Below are 24667 nucleotides of genomic sequence, written 5' to 3' on the forward strand. Positions count from 1 at the left end.
TGTGCGGGGCACGAGCGAAATATCGAAGCGGCATAATCGATAGTTTGTGTATCCTTTGCAACCGTGGCTGCTACAGCCACAGTTTAAATTAATTTGAGCATTCGCTCAGTTTTCTGCCGTATATTCTAGAAACAGTGCTAAGAGTGTGCATTAAAAAGGGGCAAGCGAAGCCGTTTCTCGATCTCCAACGAAAACGGGGATAGGATAATCCAAGGGGCCGCCTGCCGAGGACCCAGGCGAGGGCAAAAAATCGGATCAACCGACAGACAAAGCTGAACTGCGGTCGTCGGCGACAAAGTGCGCTGTGCCCACGGACGACCAGAGAGAATCGGTACGCGAGTGAGTTTTTTTTTCCGCGTTTCAGTTTGGATTTCAGTTACCTGCGCGCAACAACTCCGCTGGCCAGCCGTTCGCAGCGTTCCGTAACTGAAGTTTCTGGCCAAGAGTACCCATTTCCAGTAGCCCCAGCTCCGCGTCCGGCAGGCCGAACTGCGTAAGCGGGCGAAAACGGTGCGTGCAGTGAGATCCGTGTGGCAGCGTCTTCGGTTGTGTGCTTGTGGGGCACCAGAGTACCAGGTAGGCGTCCTCCGAGTCCCTCCGTGTCCCTCCGTGTGCCTCCGCCCAGCTAGATTCGGATTCCTGCATGCAAATCCAAATGCATTGCCGTTTCCAAACTCAGCTGGCTTGGCTCTCACCCATACACCTATACACGCGTCGCTCGCAAACGCAACACACGCGCATACGCTCACACGGACGCACGCACACTTATGAATGTATCTGTTTGACAGCGCACTTCTGCGCTCGTTGCGGGAAAGTGCCTCTCGCCAAGCGCACACTCTCGACGAACGCGGTGCAGAGTTTCTATTTGCTGGATTTTTCATCCGGAGAGCAGAGTATCTGTGTCCGAATCATTCGTTAACACATGTCCCCTCTGTTATTGCAGCTCCGCAGTGCTCGTGTTCGCTAGTGCTCGTGTTTGACCAAAGCTAGCATCCTGGAGAAGCAAAACAAGCGCGCCCAGCTCATCCGGGACAAGATGGTGCTGGCGGAGCGCAACACCACGGATGTGGTGCGCAACGGGCGTCGTTCGCGCGGCCCCAGTCCCAATACGCACACCACGGGCGGCGTCACCAACAGCGCCAGCCTCGTGGGCAGCGGCAACAACAGCGGCAACTCTGGGAACGCCAATGCGAACGAGAAGACCACAGCTGTGCCAGGTGCAGGCACGCCGGAGAGCTCCGACGACGACAACTGTAAGTGAAACGCCTCGGAATTACCTTCCTGCCACTTCAGCCCACTTATCTGTACCTTCTCCCTTTTCCAGCCACCAAACGGAATGGCAAGAGCAAGGCCAAGCAGTCTGAGTACGAAGGTGAGTAGCTGGAGGCTTTGTCCGCACGATGTGGTCGTTAAACAAATGTCTATTTCACAGAGAAAATCCGCGTTGGACGCGACTACCAGGCGGTTTGTCCGCCGCTCATTCCGGAGGTGGAGCGCCGCCCGGAACAAATGAACGAACGCGCCCTCCTCGTCTGGTCGCCCACCAAGGAGATCCCCGACCTGAAATGTACGTATTAGTGCCTTACTTCCCCTTTGATCTCTAAGTTGTGCCAGCGAATAGAATACTAAGACACGTATTGTCACCTTGCAGTGGAGGAGTACATCTCGGTGGCCAAGGAAAAGTACGGCTACAACGGCGAACAGGCATTGGGCATGCTGTTCTGGCACAAACATGATCTGGAGCGTGCCGTAATGGACCTGGCCAACTTCACGCCCTTCCCGGACGAGTGGACCATCGAGGACAAGGTGCTGTTCGAACAGGCCTTCCAGTTCCACGGGAAGAGCTTCCACCGCATCCGCCAGATGGTGAGTGAGCCGCGCATATTGTTTTGAACCGCCTAAATACAATCGAAACTCCGACCACAGCTGCCGGACAAATCCATAGCCAGTTTGGTCAAGTACTACTACTCGTGGAAGAAGACGCGTCACCGCAGCAGCGCCATGGATCGCCAAGAGAAGGCCATCAAGGCGGTGGTCAAGGATGGCTCCGAGAACGGCAGCGAGGTGGGCAGCAACGAGGAGTCTGATAACGATGACAAGGTAATTATCTGTTAGAACTAGCTAAGCGAAAAGCCAAGAGATCCCTTCCACAATCCCCCCACAAACACGCACACACATACATACATTTCGCTCATACACACACAATCGCTTCGAATTGTCTTAAACTTCGAAAACACAAACCACATCCAAAAAGAGACGGCTCCTTCGCCTCTCCCCGTAGATCCACGTCCCCTGGCGCCTGCAGGAATCGCCAAAGTAGGCAGCTTTTACCGCAAAGAATCGCATCACAAAGAGAATGTAGACTACTTTTATTAGGGCTAGTATAACGTATGTAAATCTAGGCTAAGGCTACTGGAATTGGTTATCATTGTGCCCCAAAGTAATTGTGTAAGATTGTCCACGACAAAGGATTGTGATTAGGCTACGCAAATGTATATTAAAATGTAATCTTTTACTCCGCCAAGGGGTTACATGGGTGGCACAAGCCGAAATCGGTCGCCTTTAAAAGGATATTTTCAAGACCACTCTTTTACTGGACACATGTTCGCTGATATCTATGGAAACCGAACAATTAGATTTAAATTAATACAAAACAATCAGCATAACTTGAATATGTGTAAAATCTGATTACATTTCGATTTAGTTTCCGTATCTACGCAAGTACTGATTAGGCATTTTATTGTACTTAAATGACATAAATTGTTGGGTAACCCATGTAACCCCTTAAGTGCAAACTTTTGAGTGTATCCAGGCGCGGGGAAGCTGAGGAGCCGCAACAATGGTTCTCAAATCCTTTCAATCAGCCTTGTTTTGCACTAAGAAGCTGTGATCAGTAGCCGTCTGCTTGCTGAACCACAAGGCTAAAAGAGAGGCGGGATTGACAGAATATCGGGCTAATCCCCGACTTGCCGACTTGGTTGGTGGTGTGGACTGTACCTGTTCCCCCAGGGATCCCTCTGCATTTTCAGCCAGCGATGTATGTCGTTTTGAAAGTCTGGTTCGTTATTTTTCAGATAATCGCCGTGCCTGCACACATCTCATAACATTTTCAATCACTATCCACACACAAACGAATACCAAAAACAATAATTGACCAGCATCCATAAGAATTAAACGCAGTAATGATACGATTTTGTTCGCACACCGCAGAGATTGCGCCGCACACACTTGCGAATTATAATGTATTCCGCGAAGGTTGGCCTGATTTGGTTGGTTTGGTTGCCTGCAGATGTTCTTTGCATCGCCAAATCAGGTTGACTGGCACTCGACTAGGGCATAGCAACAACCAGAATTGTTCTTTGCTCACACACAACACGTACACCTATATAAATAGTATATACAACTTAAAATATTTTTTTTAATTATTATAAATAGAATCGTAAATTATTAAACTTAAAATAGTTATTTATATCGAGATTGATTAATTTAAACAAAGCAAAGCCCAAAAAGTTTGTACATTCATCCATACATACATAGTTGTATACCGTGAGTGGAAAGAAAGGAGAAATGCAAACACTCGTTTCTATTCCCAAACTCATCCTGCCACAGACGATAATCATAATGGATCACCACACCTAATGCTAAGCCTAAGAAATGCATATCTTGTTTGCGAAGAGATTAAACAACAACCCAAAAACCAACAACTTATATGTGTTTCTTATTCATAGAGATTCGTTTCGTTTCGCCTTTCCGTTTCCGTTTCTGTTTCCGTTCCATTTACATTTTTTGTTTCCCAATCGCTCATCCTCATCCAACGACATGAACCCACACATTGCCCCACAACAATCTATGTATAATCTATGTTTCTATCGCTATGTACACATGTATGCCTTAAGTTTCCACCTTTATCACTGCACCTCTTTGAAACTTGATCCCTCTCTCCCTGCTCGAACTAATCAGCCATGTCCACTGATCTCCGGCGTCCTTCGCTAGCGAATATGTCTGGCTAAATCGAACCAAATGCGTAATATACTTTTAAGGACCCACCCACTTCACCTAAACATAAGACACTTGCTAGAAAGCGAACCCACGACATTAGTGCTTGATGCCCTCGATACACAGGCATCCTGTAGAGGAACCTTTGGATCTGGCTCCATACTGTGACAAATGCTTCCCATTCAGATATACTTGGCAGCGGCGGGATGGGCTTTCTAGGGAATAATCATGACTGGGATGGGTTAGGAGGAATATTGGGCTGTGGGGATGTTGGGATGTTGGGATGAGAGAGCGTGGCAAAGCATCGATTGAAGTGCAGTTGGTGAGATTAGGAATTGACCCGGAGAACAGCAACAAACAACCCAAATGCAATCTTGTACTTGTTTAAGTGTGTTACCAACTGAACTAAAGCAACAACCACATCCATTTTTTTTCTCTTCTCTTTGCATTCACGGTACGAACAAACCAAATCCAACAATCAAAACACACCATATTATAAACAATAACCCCATCTGAAAATGTCCGAAACCGACCGAACCGAAACCTAACGAAACGAACTGCCAATAACCAATGTCGAACCCAAATCAAATGCAAAACCCCAATCGAATCGAATCGAATCGTATAATACCCTGTGTTGCTCGGTGTCCATTCGCAAAACGTGACTCGCATTCGAAACGATTGTTGCTGCAACTGCAACCGCCATTTGGAATGCACTTGCGGATGAAATCCTGGCTGGGCAGAAGGGGCATGGCACCACTAGCACCACAAATACCATCGACGCCACCACGACCTCAACCAACAACACCACCAATTCCAACACCACTTCCCCCGCAAACACCATTGCCAACACAATCAACAGCAACCACAGCAGCAGCAGCGGCGGCGGCGGCGGTGGCAACATCAACAACAACGGGGAGGAGAACATCCAGGGCGTCGGCGGAAGCAACACCAGCAACACGAGCAACAACGACACGGACGCCGAGCAGTTGTCCCTCTTCGCCGGAAACGCCCAGATCGAGGAGATGCTGGCACTCGGCCTAACCGCCGATAGAGCCATCGGCGCCAATGGCGGAAACAACAACAACGGCGAGATGGGCGGCGATCCCGGCCTGATGCGACGCATGGTGGTGGGCGGATTTTGCAAGATTTGCAACGTGGTCTGCCATGTGCTGCACGACTCGCCGCTGGGGCGCATGTGCAAGAGCTGTCACACCCACTGGAGGTAGATATATGACGCCAGCGCCGGATGTTAACCAAGACACCAAGCTAATGCCAAGTTTTCTATCTCTCTTCCCAACTCAACCCCTGTACCAACCTCACTTTCGACAACGATCCCGAACAAATTCAAACCAACGCTGCATTCATTTGAACTTTGTCGTTTTGCCCGCGACCATCCACACTCACCCAACCAAACACACCAAAAACCACCCACACACCTACTTACACACACCGGCGATCGGCAGGCGCACGGGCAACCGGCGACCCATTTCCGGGCCGGAGGGCAATGCTCCCCGAAGGTCCACACACAATTGCGCAACCACTGCCGATCGATCCAAGCGCAAACCGCCCAAGGGCATGTACATCAACCACGACGACCTCACGGCCCTCGCCAGCTGCAGGAATCCCAGTCTCTATTTGGCGGAACGCGAGCGGAAGCTTACAGCCCTCATGGCCGAAGTAAGCAGCGCGATGGGGCCGGAATCCCATCATACCATTTATTAAAAAGTGGTTAAGGCGTAGTAGGAGTGACATTGGGACTTGCTGCGACTTGTTAGATATGGAGTCAGGATGTAGTAGAATAGCCTTTCAGGGATCTCAGTAATCAATGTCGTGATGGAAAACTCCCTCAAAACTAAATTTAAATCCCGACTGTCGTTTAAACCCCTTTCGGTTATTTGAATTATGTTTTCCTAGATCAAATCGTTTTATATCTAAGACTCACAAAGAAATCATTAGAACATATAGCCCATGATCCAGATTATGGATCAGAGCTGGGAGCTTGCAAGCTATTTTGTGCCAAAGACCACTATAATTGTATATTATATTATTTATATGATTATGTTGGTCTCTGGTTGCACCCATGATGCATGTACTTACAATCAAACAGTGTTGTTAAAATGCAAAAAACACTGATTGAAAACATGGTTGTAAGTTCGTGCAGTGTGCCCTTATCTAGTATTTTTTAGGTTTATTTAGTGATCAATTTCGTATGCGCTTGATCATAAGTCAGTCAGTCAAACCTATATTCATAAGCAATTGTCGAATAATGGAGGAGCTTTTCAATTTATATTGCACAGTAAAGTATTGAGCTGCATTCCTTGCGAGCAGAGGCACCACCTAACCACATCCCACACACACTGCACCATATCATCGAACACCACTCACAAACACTCACAATCCAAATAGACCCACTGACAACTTTCAACTGAATGCTCCCCTGCACCCTGACCCATTTCAGATACAGAAGAATAGGCAAGTAATGGAGCAGCTAGACAAGGAGTGCGAAACCATCAATGTGGATGATGTGCTTTCCAAGCCGGCGGCAGCCAACACCGAATCTGCCCAGCCACGCATCTCTGCCCGTTGGCTGCCGGACGAGATCCAAGTGGCTCTGCTCGCGATCCGCGAGTACGGAAAAAACTTTCCTGTAAGTGAAACTTCCATCGTTCTCCCGAATTGTCCGCATGGCGACTAATTCGCTTTTTATGCTTGCAGATGATTGCCAAGTTGGTGGCCACCAAAACGGAGGCGCACGTGCGCACCTTTTACTTAAACAATCGGCGCCGCTACAATCTCGACCAGATCGTAAAGGAGTACGAGGCTGGCAAGTCCGAGGAGTCGGGCGCAGAGGAGCAGACCGAGCCTGCTGTCGACGCAGCCGCGGCTGGCGCAGCAACCGCATCTGCTCCCAGCGCGGCTGATTCTACATCCGCCACGAGCGCGACAGCAGACAGGAAGCAGTCCACCGAAAACAGCAACAACGGAGTTGAGGCCGTGCAGGAATCGTCGCCCAAGAAGGAGGACCCAAAGAAGCCGGAGCTGGCAGCGGCTGTGCCCAAGGTTGGCGCGGCCGAGGCAGTGGATACCGTGGCCACTGTGGCATCCAGCACAGCCACTGGCGTCAGCGCTGCCGCCACCTCCGCCAGCAAGCCCAGCACCAGTGCTACAATCACCATTATAGATGAGTCTGACACGGCCACGAACTCGAGCAGCGACGTTGTCACCACTGGACTTGCCGCAGCCACCGGCTTGTCCGCACTGTCCAGCACAACTAGTGCGCCCGCACCCAAGTCGCAGACCAGCAGCGAGGAGTTGTCCGCTCAGAAGTCCAGTCCCGCGAGCGGGACCGCCGCCACAGGAGCTGCAACGGGCGGTGGCCAGACTGCCAACAGCGCCAGCAAGCGGGATAGCTCTGCATTGGTGGGTTCATCGTACTGCTGCTGTAGAGCTGGTCCATTTCTAATAGCCGTCTCTTCTCCTCCTCCACAGCCCGTCGCCGAGCAGCCGCCGGCCAAGAAAATCGCGCTCACCAGCGGAGGCGGAAGCAGCGGAGGCGGAAGCAGCGTCGCAGAGTTCCTGGCCAACTGAGGAGCGACGTGTTCACTGGCGATATATATGCACGCGTAGATATATACCGATACATAACATAGATTGATGTTGGGGGACGACGTCCAAGAACTGTGCAGCCGGCCATGCGGTTGATCATCGGATTAGTTCTTTTTTTTGTCTTTAAACTTGGGACGCATTTATCGTAAAAGAAAGCATCACGGCTTTATCTAGGCTTGTAGAGATTAGTTCGTTTGTATTTGGGGTAACATTGAGACAGCTCGATTACACATAACACACCTCCGAAACCCCGGGGATCGTACATACATAAGCTCTGCAACTCACGTACGTAATCTTTGACTCCGTTGCACGGAGAAGCAGCTCCGCCGAGCACCGCTGACGGAGGAACGATGTATCTTTCACAACAATGTATAGGTCAGAGATATTTTTAATGGGTTTGACGGGTAGATACTGTCCTTCGGCGGACCACACAAAGCTAAGGATTAGTGCGCCCCAAAGGGGGAGAAGTCGTCAAAATTGGCGCAGTTTATGTATGTAAAACTATGATAATGAGAGTTGTACGCGTGTAAATTAATAACCAAACTCATAATTTTTTTTTTTTTCGTGACATTACCTAGCATATAACAAGTAACTGGGGTAGCCCTGCTGCCACCGCAGCTACCCCGCCTAATACAATCTGGAATATCACCCATCCGGCCTCACCACTTCGGCACTTCGGCGAGTAGTTTCTGTTAGGCTAGCAGCATGGCATGGCTAATGGTGTGGCCACCACCTGGCCACCACTGTATACAAACAAGCAGCGTTATCCACTTAGGAAAACAGTCTATAATGTAATAGGAGGATGCATGTTGTGGCAGACGAAACTGCATCGTACTAAACCGAAACCGAAAGCTAAACCTAAACCTAAACCCTAGTATCCTAAGTATCTACTGGCCTACGAAACTCGATTTCCCTGTTCTTAGTAAAAGAGGTCTGAATAAGAAGTTCGCACATCTCGGATTCGGATTCGACTTGCCTGAGTCGCTGTCCAACGAGTTGTTAACAATAAATATACTATAAATATAATTAACATTACTCTTGTGTTCCATGTTTTCCATTGGGTGGTTTTACTCCTAGGATTGAGGCCACTATGACGGGCTAAATGAAAACCTTTGATGAGAACCCAGATGCTTTCCATTTTCCTTTCTGATTATGTATGTAGTATAATTAAGGTGATATATATGACTAGAGCTAAAATCGACTGAACTGAGGGTAATGTGTTGGCCTGGCGACCACGAAGCGCTCGAGGAACGGGACACAGGTAATAAGGTAGGCCAGGCGATTCACCCAACGCGGAATTTTGCGTCCGCAGACGAGGAGCGCCAGGCAGTTGGAGAAGTGGTTGCAGTTCTTGCTGGTCAAGTGGTAGCTGGTGCCGCGGAACTCGAGCCCCAGCAGGTAGATGACGCGCTTCACTTCGGCGCAGGTGAAGTCGGTGTAGCCCAGCAGAATGCTCTTCCGGAACCGGAAGTGCTCGCCCAGCTCCTCCTGCCCATTGCGCGGACGAATCTCAAAGATGCCGGATATCGAGAGGTTGATCGCCAAAAATGCGTACTCCCGTCCGTACATCTGGACGCCGGAGTGGAAGACACCCACGCCCAGCGGAAAAGTGTAGTCGTTGCTGGTGGACAGATCGTAGATGTTGAGCACCACCGGCTCCCTGTGCCGAATGTCTTCGCTACTGCTCTCCCTGACGCCGCCCAGGCAAGGCATCCCTCTCAGGCTCAGACTCAGGAACACTTGACGGTTGAGGAACACCAAAATCGGATATCGCAACCACTCACTGGACTCCACGAACGTCAGGAGTTGGGAAGCAAACTTAGAATTTTTGAATACGTGGAGGTGAGTTTAGTTGGTTTGAGTGTGAGTGGAGTATGATCGCCACCTGGGCAACCTGAAAACCACGAGTCCATTGGTCCATTGGTCCATTGGTAGTTTGTTAATGAGAGTGTCTGTTTTTTTTTTAATATTTTTATTATTTCCATTCTTGCTGTGTCTGGCATAATTTGTTAAACATGCGTCTTGTAGTTTTCGTTTGGCTGTTTTTCTCGTATTTAAATATATATAGGTGATGTATTTTATTGGTTTCCATGTGTGTGTTTTTTTCACTTTTGGTTTGGTTTCTAATTACTTTTAAATATAACTCGTTAATGCATTGCTTAGCTAAAAAAAATCATCTTATAATTAGTTCGACACACCTTGAATTAGTTAGAAAGTTTGTAGTTTAATTCGTTTGGGTTCGGCTTGCGGATTTGCCTGCCTTTGGTTTGGATTCCTGTGCATTTCGGGTCTATGGTGGATGGATGGCGGTGGTAGTGGTGGGTCCGGGATGCAGTGGGTCAGTGGGGAGTGGGAGCAGGAGCAGGAGTTGCTATATGTACGTCGTATGTTGAGTAAGCTATATAAGTGAGTAGTGAGCAGGCAATGAAGAGTCGGTAGAAGCAACCAAAGAGTTGCCGCATGGAGCCCGGAGCTGGGAGCTGGGAGCTAGAAGCTAGAAGTAGAGATCCAACCAGACCGGATCGGATCAGATCAGACTGGGCTCCACTTGCCACGATTTCCACGTCTTGCCAGGGGAGGGGGGAGGGGCCAAGCAACCTGACTTATGCTATCGCTAGTACATATTTTAGTATATTTATTTAAATTTATATATGCGCCCGATGCGCGCGTTACTTTACTTTTTATAATGCCACGATAAAATCTCAATACACAATTTGCTTAGATACTATGACTAGTTGCCTATTACATAATCCACTTCCGCTCGCATTTGTTTACCTCCGACTCTGGCTCTATATATATATATATGTACCACCCATATGTATCTCTACCTTTACCTTTACCCCATTATTCGATTTGGATCTGGTTGTCCAAAAAAAAAAAAAAGAAAAAACAGAATAATATCAACAAGTCTTATGAGTAAATCCCGCCCAGAGCTGAACGATGGCGCTCCTCCATTCATTCATTCCGATCCTTATCCCGATCCGATCCTGATTGCGATCCTGATCCTGATCCGATCCGATCCGATGGTGCATCCAGGATGGGCTGTAGACTAATGACTGGTATATATACTATGTACATATGTATATACAGCGATATATATATATATGCATAGATATAGACAGAGAGATGTGTGGCTGCTGCTGGACATCGATTGACGCACTCCATCCTAAAACACCGCGCCCCAAAGGGCCATTAGGGCGCGATCTTTTAAAAGAAGTCGTCAAAGGTCTTTGATTATGTCTGGTACTGCAGCATGGGGGCGGACAGGTTGGGATGATGCGACGAGTTCATCCGCAGGGCGGACAGGCTCTTGTTGTACCACTCGTCCTCCGGCGACATGCCTGCGGGGAAGATGGGGAAGCGAAAATGCCATTTAGTCAATTACCTCGCACTCTACGACTAATCCACAATCTGAATTCATCCAGACGCCTTGCACTTCCGTGCTGCGGAAACTCCGAGGAGATACACATCTTCACATGACCCTGAGATGTGCTTTCTTGCCCGGAATTTCATCTCACTGCTCGGCTCCTTCATATCCGGCAGGTCACCTTGAAGGCGCCAGCTCCACACATCGCACCCGCCATCCCCCCCTTCGTCGTCGGCCGGATAGCGTGAAATCAGCCGAGTAACCCAATCTGCATGGGCGCCTCTGGCCTGGCCACCGATAAGGAACGTCGGACATCAGCGGAAATTTCCTTACGCACCGGGGACTTGGAGGGGGCCAATCTGGGGGGCTGGGGGAGCACACCCTTGCACTCAACATGAGCTGCTGTCGCGAAGACAGAAGACTCGGGTCCGCGAACATGCCGAGCTTGGAGCCTCGGGATTTGCGAATCGTGAATCGGGAAAGGGAAATCGGGAATCGGTAATCGGGAATTGGCCAGAATCGATCGATCAAGGTGCGATCTACAGAGCAGGCTGATCATTCCAAGTCAGGCCGCGACCAGAAGCGGTTGGCCAAGTGGCCCAGTGAAGTAAAGTAAAGTAAAGGTCCAAGACCAAGTGGAAGTGCAAGTGCAAGTGAAAGTGTGCAGCTCGGAGTGGCAAGGAGTCTGGTCCGAGGCTATGGGTATAAGACATATCGTACCGTGGAACTCACCCATCGAGTCCTGACGCACCCCGACGGAGCCCATGTTCGTGCTGTGCGCCATGGAGAACGGCTGCGTCATGCCCGGATACGAGGAGGCGCCCATTTGGAACAGGTCCTGCAAGAGACATGGCCAGATGTGTGATCAGTGCTATAAGGTAGGTGGACCAAAGGGCCAAGCGGTTAGTTTAACTCACCTGGGGATAGCGATTCATGGTGTTGTGGTGCGGATACGGCTGATAGCCGCGCGAGACGCTGTAGCCCTGGATGTTGCGCATCATCCCGTTGCAGGATGGGATCACAGACGGTGCCAGCGCCTTCTGCAGCTGCTTCTCCTGCTTGCGGTACTTGGCCCGCCGGTTCTGAAACCAGACCTGCAAGTTGGCGAAGGAAAGGAAGTGGATGCTATTTTATTCGCAGAAAGTGCTGTGTGTATATGTGTGTGTGTGAGTGTGTGAGGAGGGAATCTCTAGCCAAAGGACCCTTTCAATTCAGACCCATCCCGGCGATTCGCCTTGCAAAAAACACTGCCGTAATGATGGCATATAAGAAGGCGAGGCCAAATGGAAAACCCTGCTCCTCCGCCTTGGCCCAGGACCCAGGCAGCTCCTCCCACTCCTGCCACCCACTTTGCCGCTGGCTGAGGACGACGATGATGATGGCAACGTCTTATGAGTGAAAAAATCTACTAAATTGAAATTGAAAATAAGTTGACGACGCTGTTTGCTGCGAGGGTCTCTGGTCCTGAGTCTCCGGTCCTGGGTCCTCAATCCACAGTCTTTGGTCCTCGCTCCTTGGTCCTGTTTCTTGGCTGCTGGCTGCTGGATGCTGGGCTCTTCCCCGCTTACTAAGTGAGTGGGCGTCACATGGCGTGGGCCGCCTGCTCTGTTTAGATATTATTAAAGACAGTCCTCGGCGTCCCCACGATGATGAAGCAGCCCCATGGCCCCAGCCCCACATCCTGCCTCCCTTTTTTTCCATGATGGCGAAAAGAAATTGCCAAGATGAAAGCAGGGCTCTGCACTAGGCAGCCAGGACGGAGGACGGATGGCATAAGAAGGTACGAGGTGGCCAGGGATGGTGTGTAGAAATTTCCGACATTTTGGAAGCTGCTGCAAGCTTGCTTTGAGTTACTTAGCGGAGTGGAGCGGGACAGAATGTGGGATGGAGGATGCAGGACGGGGGATGGCGGATGGCGGATGGCGGATGGCGATGGTGTCCTGGAGGATGGCAGGGGGCCAGCTGTAATGGCGGCGCACAGACTTCAGGACGGTCTTTCGATTTTTTTCTCCTTTCATTTTCTTATTTATTTTATCATTATTATTATCTTTGTCCATGACTATGTAACACGTACATATCTGCTGGCTTCTCTGGCGCCAAGTGGGTGGCGAGTGGGTGGCAATGGGTGGTCTTCTCCCAGAAGTTGGAGCCTTTAAACGAAAAGCACTGCCATTCGGGGGTTGTTTTCAGCGCCCACTTGATGATGGCTCGTTCGGTTTCGTTTGGTTGGCTGCCAGTGCCACTGCCATCACCATCACCATCACCATCACCAGCATAAAAATGCCAGCAAGGACACCCTGCAACATAATGCTCTTAACCAGCGGCCATGTAAGGATGGCATACTATGGGATACTATGGTACTATGGCCCCGGTTCGAGGGTGGAAAATGCGTTGTCTGAATGATTCGATGGAGCTCTGTCTATCTGTCGTTCAATTTCAGCACCAGGCTGCGTGTGTGTGTGTGTGCTTTGGGTGTGCTTTGGATGGGTGGAGAAACTCAATTAAGGATACATTTGATGGCACACTCTCATCCGTACATATGTATGTACATACTATATGCTATATGTACGTACAGCAAGAACAAACAAAATCGAAGGGAAATTCGATTTTAGCCAATGAAGTGGAGGGGGGAGCAGGTTGCTCCAAACACTAGTTTTGGCAGTTTGGTGGCATAGTGGTGCTCCAATCTTCAAGTTGACCGTGTGGCCATGTGGCGGCCTAAACTTTAATCATGTGAAGGCGAATTATAAACACAAATAGCCATGCACACACACGCCGGAAATGTGAAAATTAAACGTATTCAAATTGAATTTACTTTCGGCATTTAATCAAATTTAGCCGCTGCCATCGCTTGTTTTTTGTTTTATGTTTTTCCTGTTTTTTTCCCCCGCATTTTGGCTTTTCCACTTTGCAGCTCATAGTGCCACTCATCATTTTCAGCGCTGCCCATTTCGTTGGCCTTTGTTCCATCGGCCGGATGAGTTGGTGCAACCAGAATCCTGGTCACAAGAGGGCAGATGCCATCGGTGACCTACAAATGCGCCGGCTGGCTAATTGCCGCCTTTGAAGGCCACTCCTTTGGCCACTTTAGCTGGACCGGACTTTGACTTTGTTTACCCGACAGCAGTGCTCACTTTTCCCATAACAGGCGCCACTTGCTCCCCTTTCACAAACAAAACGGCCAGGCGCCACTCCAAATAAATAAAGACTGGAAAATTTGCATATGTCGCGCAGACCTTTCCGTTCCCATCCAATTGCGATACCCACGATGCGTTTGTTTATGCATATGTCCCCGGAATTGTTTGGACGCAGCAAATCAGTTCGCCTGTTGCTCCACTCTCATGGATCCGATTACTTCCCCTTGCTATTGGGTTTCTGCATTCGTATCTAATTATGAGTCCCCCCGAGATAAGAAAAAGGTTCTGTCATAACCTGCCATATAAGCAATATAGGTTCTTAAATCAAAACAATCTCAATCTCAGATTGGGCGACCAAGTCGGAAGTTTACTCATCACAAATTCACCTCTATCTATAAAACTCATTTAAAGTTTATAAACTAAAGTTTAAAGTGTTTGGTTAGTTATTGAAAAATAAGTTAGCCAACTCAAATGATCAATGCTCAGATACGATTTCTTGCTACTTTAAACTGTATCTACTAGATCCTATTGTATCTGTATCTATTAGATCCGCATCCGTGCTGATTAAAAACCTCTATAGATACATTTATATCTAGACATAAATATACGCAGACTGGCAAGTGAATGAGTGCTAATGTGGCCTGATGGATTTTCCGGGCAGATGTGCCCAGTCACGCCCCCTTTCCAGCCGCCCACCTCATCATCATAATCGCCACCATCCTGCCCCTCCTCCTCCTTATCGACATCCTCATCATCCACATCAATTTGTCGCTTTTCAGCCAAATGTATACACGACGAATTTGTCAACAGCAACACGATGTTTTCGCTGGCAGGCGCTGAGTGCCAGAGTCAAGTTGCCAGCAATCGTCGGATTACCAGGGGGTATATACCCATCCATCCATCCATCCATCTATCTGCGTGTATGGTGCATGTGGATGGGGTGGGGTGGTCTACGCCCGGAAGGGGGTTGCATGGCTAAATATTTGAACATTTGCCGAAAAATATGGTTTATGCGGCGATAATAGACTTCTCCCTGCTCCGGTTTACAGTGTCCAATTTGCGCGGGAACAGTTGTGCCACAAATCTGAAGGTGGCATGCCTCAGTGCGCTCGCAACGATTGCAACAATCGCGAGTGATTCCGATCGTGCGCTACATATAGTATTGATTGGTAGAATACAGAAAGATAAAGCCCAATGTGGTTAATACCTTCTGTAGTAGCCAATAGTTACTCAAGACCAATACTTCATGCTTGATGAAGATCATCCATCCATCGCAAGGCCATCAAAATGTGCCACAAATGTTGCATTTGAAAGATACAACTTCCTTTCGATGGCAATCTCAAGAGTCCATCTGATTTGATTTCGAAGGTGATGATAGCACAGCACTTGCTGAAAAATCACTTTGGATGCCTTGTAACTCGATGCCGCAGGACTCGCAGGGAGCTGCGATATAGCTGAGCATATCCACCCTGCCGAATATGCCAATCCCACCCAGAGTCTGCCCTGCAATTGAGCACCACCCGCCGCACTCACTTGTCGCGCCGTCATGATAAAACTATAAATTAATTATTACCGCGGCGCACTTGAAAGAACCAGGGGAAGCAGCCTGTGCTCTGGATTCGGGATTCTGGGTTCGGGATTCTGGGTTCAGCCAGACGGACCAGGGGGCTTTCCAGCTCAAGCGGGCATTTCCCGACTGAGATGCCGGCTACAACACCACTGCGAGCCAGTCGGCCGGAATAATCGGACGATAATCGGTGACCAAGATCACCACCATCATCGGCGGTCCATCAGCGGGACACGGACGCGTATATGGCGGGGGGGATTATTGTGACTCCGGCGTGAACAACTGTTGAAATTGCAATCGAAATTGAGGTAATTGGCTCCGCTCGGGAAGAGCAACAATTGGAAGTGAGTGGTTGGCGGTCAATGGTGGAACTGATGGAACTGGTGGAACTGGGTGATCCGGTGGATCCGGAGGAGGGGCTAACCCAGTACAGGGGCTAGAACCGATGGCTCGATGGCTCTACTCACTTGAATCCGCGCCTCGTTCAGCTTGGTGGTTCGCGCCAGCTCCTCGCGGCAGTAAATATCCGGATAATGCGATTTGGCGAACGCCGCTTCCAGTTCCGCTAATTGTTCCTGAAATTAAGCGGATTTTAATTAGGCGTATGCGTTGTGCGGAGTCCTGTTTTTCATCTTTTTTGCCTCCCTGCCCTGCGCTTCGCCCATTTATTATATGTATATATATCCGCATCAGATCATAGCTTTTTTTGGCCCATTCCCATGTTTGAATTTGCTAGCTAAGCTCCAACGCGAATCTATTTCGACTGCCGGGCGGCGAACTTCATGGATTCGAGTATCTGAATCCGTGCAGCTCTCGTCGAGAATCTAGTCACAACTGGTTTGCCAAATCCCTTATAAATAATGGTGCTAGTGGGCTTATGACTTTCAGGTTCACTACGCATAACAATTAAATTAAAAACAATCATTTAATCAAGTTATCCAAAAATGTCAATGTTCAGAAGACAAATATATGTAACTAACTGAATAAACTGAAGCGAAATAGTGACAAATGATTTGAGGTAAATTAAATAATATTGCTAAAACATTCAATGGATATGACTTTATATATCTCATTTGATTTTAAATTCTAAACGTTTAAATTCTTTAAAAAGTATGGAAAAAATGTGAGCAAAATCAAACTTCAGTGGAATATATGTGTTATTTAAAACATTCATTCAAATAAATGAAATAGTTCTAACCTAGCTGAAGTAGTTCTTTCTGAACAATCAGCGAATAGAAGAAGTTAAAAGTAAATAAATATCAATATTTTAAGAAGTAACACAAATTGACTGAAAACTTTTAGCCACAAATGTCTACTATTATTAATTAAACTAATAAGATTGCTTCTCGATACTTTCAGTAAACAAAAATCTATAATTAAAATCAGATCTAAGGTAAAAGTCCTGTTACGAACTGATATGATATGATATGATATGATATGATATGATATGTGATATAATATTATAATATATGATATGATATGATGTCATAATATGATATGATATGATATGATATAATATAGTAAGAACTTAATTGAAATCTTCTAATCTTCGTAATGACTTGACTCGGATTCCAGCTTCATGATCCCAATCCTAATCCCCATAGCTCAAGTGCTCATATCTGCCTGTCTGGTGATTAAGCACCTGGCCTTTCAACTTTCAATTTTTTCCTCCTGCAACTCGGTTCGCCGTTCGCCTTTGTTGCTGGCTCCTTGGTGCTCTTGTGGCCTCAAAGTTTTTAATTACGAGTAACCTTCACAGAATCCAATTAAGATTTCGCCCATGGAATGGAATGGGCGCCACTACGGCGGTGCAGGTGCCGGATCCTCCAGCAGAAGGAGCTCCCTCCCCCATCCCCCATCCCCCAACCCCCTCCGGTACTGACCTGTGTGAATGTGGTGCGGTGTCTCCGACGGGCGGGCGTGGGGCAGGACGCTGTGGTTGGGGTGTGGCCGGCGTGCTGGCTGAGCGATGATAATCCGCTTCCGGGCGAGGTGATGCCGGCGGAAACCGTCGACAGGCCGCTGTTGGGTTCCGGCTTGAGCTTCTTGAAGGCGCCTTCCGCTGTTGGAATACGTAAATGTGGATGCATGAGTACGGGCACACACGTGGCCATTCAAAATATGAGTGTACCCATTAGCCGCCTGCTTAATATGCGTGGGGCGTTTAAGTCGAGTGGCCAAGCCCCCGCAAAATGTTGCATAATTGCCAGGACAGCCAGGACAGCAAGGACATCCTGGGCAGCCGGGCTGACTGGGATAGCTGGGACTGCGAGGACAACACCGCACTGCGGCCACAAGACGCTGCCATTGTCGCAAAAAAAGGTGGCAAGGTGGCAAGGTGACAAGGTGAAAAGTTTCGACTTGGAGCACTCCAGCGGCACGTCGTCGTCGGTCGCATGAATATGCAATATGGGATAATTTATGCAAATTTCTGGCACATTAATCGAGGTAGTCCTGGTTATCCGCTGGCTGGCTGCGCTCCAGGACGCGCCAGGACCTACCAGGCAGTCGCCACTAGCGGCGGACGCGTGCCAGGACGAAAAAGGCGGCTGAGGTCGACCTAATAAGCAAGGGCCAAAGGTCAAAGTAGGGCATTTTCGGCTCTCTGGGCGCTTAATTGACGCGCTTAGCTCGTTAACGAAATGTAAACTATGTAGAAAATGACGGATACGGCTGTCCTAATTGAATCACAGGCGCAAATAAAACGATGCGAATAGCGTTATTTATGTTAAGCAAGGACTCTCGTCCTTCGAAACCCTCCATAAGCTCCATAACCTCCAAAAACCGCCGTCTAATGCAATTGACCTTGTTGTGGGTGTGGCTACGCCGGCTGTTGCCTGTTTCGTGACGAATGCTAAATGGGGAATGGTGAATGGTGAATGTTGAATGCCAAATGTTGGATGTTGCACTAGCAAAGAGGGTCAAACAAAAGGTTTGCAAGTGCTGCACTTATTACTAAACTTTTTCGATTTGGATCGATTCATTTAGAGTATCGTGAAGATCTCGAAAAGGAAGTGTCCAAAATCAACATCAATCATGCCAAAAGCAAATTAGAAATGTGATCCCATGTTATTTGGTCCTTTAAGCATTTCTTTAAACTTTAAACATATTACTTCTTGAAAAGCGATAGCTGTAATTTACCAACGATGTGTTATTATGAATAAAGCAGTGCTAATGCATAGTGATATGATATCGGATAATTGAATTGTCTCCTTAAGCAAAATACTTAGTCAAAAGTGAAATCAGACAAAGCTTATACATATTTGAGAAGTTCGCTTCTGCAAAATGAGAAAGCTTTAAAAAGCGATCACAATCAACAACCCAAATATCTAAATTTATGTTTAAACTAACACCATCATTTCCTCTGAACAATTTTTGAATTTACTAAAGGCAATAGCCTTTTGTTGGTATATCACTCGCACAGAACGGTGCGCTTCGTCACTACGTGTGCTGCCGGTGCCAGAAAGAAGTTAATAGTAACATATGTATGTATATATGAAAAATAAATACATACATAATTAATTTCTTTAAGTTAATGGGTCATAATCAGACGTAAATGGAATTACTTGAATATATTTATGCTTAAAAACAACGAAATTATCAAAGTCCAGGTATTATGTCTTCAGATGCTTGTCTTCATGTACACACTTAAAATTTCATTCGCTATTTTAAAATTAGCGTAAAAAATAGACATATATTTTTTATATCATATATGTTCTGTTCGTCTTTCAGCTTTAAAAGTTAACCAAGAAGAATAATGAAAAGAATTTCATTGGAGCAAATCCAATCAAAATGTTTATAGATGTCACAGAATCTATACAGTTATTCTTGGCGGAATTTTAGAAAGGATTGATTTTCAATCTTGTTTTCTGCAGAATACGAATGAAAATTTAACTATATTTATGGTTCAAGGAGCTTTCATATTTTGAAAAGAATACAATTGGAAAACAACTAAGAAACATTTTAAAAAATTGCTGAATTGGTGTGACCTTAGAAAATATTATCATGTGTCCAAATCTTCACTTTATGGATTTATCAGATAATAATTAGATAAATATCAAAGATATTTAAATTACTTTGCTTTCACTAAGCTCAATTCATTCGATTGTTTCTGTTTCAGAATTTAAAGCGATTTAATATAGTTAATTTTCCAAAACAGCACATGTAGCTTTAATTATTATTGAAAATCAACGTTATTACAAAACGAAGTCAGGAAAAACCACTTATACCTCTTTTAAAAAACTTATTTTTCAATGCATGCTTGAATCGTTAGAAGTACGTTATAAGAAATCACTGCCAATAATTATATTTCTCAATAAAATATTGTTTAGTTGTAGACTTTTAAGATCAAAAAGATAACAACAAAACAAGAAAAAATGGTTTTGGTGTTTACGGTATTCATAACTATTAGTTATTAAATGTTTTAAATAGCTTAAAGAATTTATATCAACCAATTAGACTACGAATTCTACAAAACTGTGATTCATCATAATCGAATTAATAATTGATTCAAATCTTTCGAAATCTCTCTTGCAGGAATACAAATGGAATGGATGAGATTGGAAAAGATTGTGTAGAGGTGTTACATAAATTTCTTCAAACCGAAAGTCTTTGTTAATTTAATTAGAATTCTGTGCGAAGAAATTTTTATAGCATCTTAAGAGCCTGAATCTTTCGAGCCAATCAGTTGAAAGTTTAAAAAATCATGTGAGTAACTAGTATCTTTTTATACTAATGCAAATTGAGATGGAAGCCTATGAGATGGAAGCCTATGAAAGTAAGTGTATAGATACTTTCCCAACTTATTTCTAAATATGTATGCATTTTATAATATCTAAAACGAGTAATGAACTTAAAAAAGTTGCCCTAAGATTGAAAAGATTTGAAAAGATGCCTGTGATTTTGATTAGTAACAAATGAATATTTGTAAGATGTTCACTTTCTCTTGAAGTGAAATCTTCTGAAGATTTCATTAGTTTGGTAAATGCAAAAAGTATTAGGCATTATAATATTTTAGCCGCTATCTTTAATAGTAAGAAGAAGAAGAATCTTTCCAGCTATAATTTAAAACTTTAAAGTTTTACAATAAAGTCTTGAGTTGAGGCATCAATCGTCACTTTTATTGTAAGTTTCTCAAATGTATCTAACTTTTATCTAAGAATAGTGGCCATAATCCATTGTCAAAATGCAGAAAGTAAAAGTTTAGTAAATAGAAAATGGATATCTGAAATGTGATCTTCTTTCTTCTTTAAAATACTCTCTATGGAGTGAAATAGAAGAGGAGCTGCTAAATTAAAGTGACTAATTTTCGTTTATCTTCAACTCCATACTCCCAAAATAGTAATAATTAATATTGTGTAATTAGAAAATCCTTTTTGGAGTGAGTGAATGGCAAATTGCCATTTAAAATTAATTAGGAAATCAGTTTCTAGCTCAACAGGACACTAAATACGACATTGTATTTGGCGGCAAAAAGAGTTGACAGTTTTTCCAAATGATTATGCAGGTGCGCTTCGTCACTACGTGAACTGCACAGTTATGTAAGCGACTTGTTTGCTTAATGAAATGGTTAATTAAGTATCGCGTAGCAATCCCTAACCCAACATCATCGTCCAATAAACCAATATGGAGCCAATGTAGCTAGATACATTTATTCCTGGGCGGAGATACTCGCGTCCTTACTTTCAAACATATATGTATGTACATGCGGATATCCTGACAGTTCACTGGCTTTATTGTGACTTAAGTGTGCTGTGTTCAATGAAAATCGCTTGGATTAGAGGCTGACCAGCTGTGCCGCAGACTAATCCAAGCAGCGGAGTGGCCACGAGTGGTGGGGCGACAGGAGCAGGACACAGAGGACACAGGACACAGGACACAGGAGTCGGTCCTGGCTGGCGATAAGCCAGGAACAAAGGAGCGAGGACACGCCGGTAATAGGAAGCTGCAAACGAGCATCAACAAACAAGCGGATGACAAAGGACACGGGTCAAAGGACAAAGGACTCAGTGGCCAGGGGGGGGGAAGTGAAAGGGGTGCTGGTGCTGGTGCCAAAGGATAATTTCCTGCTAATGGGCAATGGCTAATGGCTGATGGCCATTGTGGCCAGATTAGGAGCCCAGATGCGATCGGGGCACACTCACCCGAGATGGTGTGATCGGAGAGGCGCGACGGCGGCGTGTGGGCCGGCGTATGGTGGTGCGAGGACGAGTCCATGCCGGGAGTGGGCAGGCCGGAGTAGAGGGCGCTGAAGTCCTCCGGCGTGCTGCTGCACTTGCGCTGGTGGTTGAGCGAGGAGGATGACGACTTCTCCAGCGTGGTAATGGGCGAGCGCGTATCCTGCACGGAGCTGGCCAGGCTGAGCAGGCGGTTCTCGTGCGAGCCGCCGATGCCCATTAGCCGCTGGTCCTGGAACGACATGAACTTGGTGTCCTGCCCCACGCCGCCGTGCTGCATGCTCGCGTGGTCCTCCAGCAGGCCCTGCTGCAGCCCCAGCAGTCCGCCGACCAGGTTCGGACGCAGCTCGTCCATGCTTAGCTTGCCGCCCTGCCCGCCGGCCGAGAAGTTCAGCTGGCGGCTGAAGATCGCCGGAAAGATGTTGAACTGCTGCGAGTCGGCGCTCGACTGCGGACTCAGGCCCAGGCTGTGCGGCGCCACGTGCGGGAGCGACGAGGAGGAGGAGGAGGCTGCTGCGGCGGCGGCTGCCGCTGCTGCTGCTGCGGCCGAGACCGATCCTGTTCCCGCTCCGGACGAGCTGGGTCCGTTGCCGATGAGCAGCGTGGGTGTGCCGGCGGAGACGCCTCCGTTGTTGATCAGCTGCTGTTGCTGCTGCTGCTGCTGTTGCTGCTGCTGTTGCTGCTGCTGCTGCAGCGGACTGGCAACTCCAACGCCCGGCGGCAACTGTTGCGCCTGCTGCTGCTGCTGCTGTTGTTGCTGCTGCTGCGGGACCACCGACGGCAGCAGGCCGTGATGACCGTGGGCTATCGCTAGGGCGTGGGCGTGACTGCCGTGGGCGTGGCTGCTGTGGGCGTGGCTGGCGTGGGCGTGCGGATGGGCGAGGGACAAGGCGGCGGCGGAGTTGCTGCCGTTGCTAGGATTATTGCCGCCGGACTGCTGCTGTTGCTGCTGCTGCTGCTGTTGCTGTTGCTGCTGCTGTTGTTGCTGCTGCTGTTGCGCCGCTGCTGGATTGTTGCTGTTGCTGCTGCCGCCGACGACGACTCCTCCGGCGGCGCCACCACCACCACCAGGACCAGGACCACCAGCACCACCGGAACCAGGGCCGCCGGCGCAACTCTGATGTTTGAAATCCAACTTGTGGCCGGCGTAGAAACGCTGCGTATCGATATACGTCTTGAAGAAGTCGATTGAGTAATCCAACTGGAAGCTGTCTCGCGGCGAACGCGCTCCCGTTTTGATTGATCGAATTTTGTGGCGGTGCGGCGGGGCCTTCGGCGAGCGGAGAGGCCTCGAGGATAACGCACAGGATGTATGTGGCTATATATCTTTATATCTATATCCGATCGATATACGCTGTTCAGCTGTTCAGTGATTTCGGTTTAGCACTTGGTTAGCCACTTGCTAGCACTGCCCGACGGCAAAGGGATGAGCACTTCAACACGACACATTCAAAAAAAATCCGACAACAGTCGCTATAGTATGTATATATCTGGGGATCGGATCTGGGTGGCGATCAGGATGCGGTACCGGTACCGCGGTTCATCGGGATGGCGTTTTGGCGTGCGTATTCCGTCCGCTGGACAATTGTTGGTGTACCGCTGTGCCGGGAGCCGCTGCAGCAACTATGGCTGTTTGTTTTTCAACTGCGGTGCTTTCGTCCTTTGCTCCCCAGGAGCAAGGAGCTCGTAGCAAGAAGAAGCAGAAGCAGAAGCAGAAGGAGCAGCAGCGGAGGAGCACTCCTTGTGTCTGTGTGTGTGTGTGTGTGTGTGTGCCTGCGTGCGTGTGTGTGTGTGCGTGTGCGCGAGTTCAAGATGATAACAAATTCCGTCTCCACTTGCTGGCTGCTTCGTCCTTCGTCCTTCTTGCGTATTTTTTCGTGTTTTGTATTTTGTATTCTATTCTCCGCTCCTTTGTTATCCCGCTGCTGTTGTTGCTGTTGTTGCTGTGGTGGCTCCTGTTGTTGTTGCTGCTGCTGCTGGCTGGTTAACGCAGGCACGGCGATACGTATTCTCGGCCGATCAAACTTAAAATGATATACAATTTCAGGCAACATACAAAATTATAACGAAATTAAGGATCATGTGCTCGACAACAGAGACGCCGCCGTCGCTGCTCGTCCTTCTGCCGCTGCTGCTGCTGCTGCTGCTGCTATTCCACACACACACACAGCGTCCTGGTGGTGGCTCCCTCTATATCCGCATCCGTTCCGTGCTGCCCGTGTGTGTGTGCGTGTCCTGCTGCGGGGACATTTGCGGGCTGCGCGCGAACGATTGGTGGTTAGCGCTGGCTCTGTGTTGGTGCCTCTCCCTCTCGCCGCTCCTGCGTGCGAGCGTGTGTTGGTGTCTGTGTGTGCGTGTCCTGCGGAGACCACGAATCGTTAGTCGTACTAATAATTTTCAAAAAATAATGAACCGCCTGCCAGAGCGAGAGAGCGACAGCCGACTCTCGAGCTCAGCAGCCTCCTGCTCGCACACTCGTGCGCTCTAGCCGTCTCGCTTTAACTTGCTTGGTTAATTTCGTTAGTTGTCGTCGCCATTGCTATCTGCATGCATGCATGTGTGTGTGTGTGTTGTGTGTGTCTCTGTGCCTGTGTGTGTGTGTGTGTAGTATGGGCGTCCTGCGACCAGTCCGAATGGGAAACTGAATCCGAATCCGAATCTCAGCCAGAATCCGAACAGGAATCGCAATCGGACAACGTATCAGTGTGGCATTCCAGTGGCCTCCAGTTGCCTCCGGAGAGCGGACATCCCGACCATTCTGGCCATGACCATCCTGACCATCCGATCGAGTTGAGGACTTGGCGGCCGGACAGCGAGT

At 47.8% G+C, this 24667-nt stretch overlaps 3 protein-coding genes across 8 annotated transcripts; 1 reads left to right on the forward strand and 2 right to left on the reverse strand.

Annotated features, from left to right (window-relative positions):
- The first annotated feature begins 42 nt into the window (after window positions 1-42).
- On the forward strand, window positions 43-8637 carry LOC117146767 (REST corepressor). 6 transcript variants are annotated; one of them, XM_033313275.1, is made up of 11 exons: window positions 43-576; window positions 944-1253; window positions 1325-1372; window positions 1433-1567; window positions 1652-1866; window positions 1927-2100; window positions 4737-5218; window positions 5460-5673; window positions 6455-6643; window positions 6712-7416; window positions 7486-8637. In XM_033313275.1, exons 2-11 carry the CDS (start codon window positions 1037-1039, stop codon window positions 7582-7584), a joined length of 2478 nt encoding a protein of 825 aa, XP_033169166.1. In that variant the 5' UTR covers window positions 43-576; window positions 944-1036; the 3' UTR covers window positions 7585-8637. The 6 variants fall into 6 exon arrangements, with proteins under 6 accessions (XP_033169166.1, XP_033169168.1, XP_033169167.1 ...); XM_033313277.1 differs by having other exon boundaries at window positions 43-339; XM_033313276.1 differs by having other exon boundaries at window positions 43-331.
- Window positions 8638-8770: 133 nt separating this feature from the next.
- Window positions 8771-9441, reverse strand: LOC117147212 (deubiquitinase DESI2; the record flags this gene model as incomplete). The annotated part of the gene is made up of 1 exon (XM_033314026.1): window positions 8771-9441. A coding segment is annotated over one exon (648 nt), but the record flags the coding sequence as incomplete, so codon positions are not given.
- Window positions 9442-10669: 1228 nt separating this feature from the next.
- LOC117147704 (ALX homeobox protein 1) lies at window positions 10670-22204 on the reverse strand. Its single transcript, XM_033314693.1, has 6 exons — window positions 21817-22204; window positions 17557-17735; window positions 16141-16248; window positions 11887-12063; window positions 11702-11807; window positions 10670-10943 (listed from the first exon to the last, which is right to left on the reverse strand). The coding sequence occupies exons 1-6, from the start codon at window positions 22202-22204 to the stop codon at window positions 10837-10839; spliced, it is 1065 nt and encodes a 354-aa protein (XP_033170584.1). The 3' UTR covers window positions 10670-10836.
- Window positions 22205-24667: the final 2463 nt, after the last annotated feature.

Source organism: Drosophila mauritiana, chromosome X, assembly GCF_004382145.1.
Source record: "Drosophila mauritiana strain mau12 chromosome X, ASM438214v1, whole genome shotgun sequence".
NCBI lineage: Eukaryota > Metazoa > Arthropoda > Insecta > Diptera > Drosophilidae > Drosophila > Drosophila mauritiana.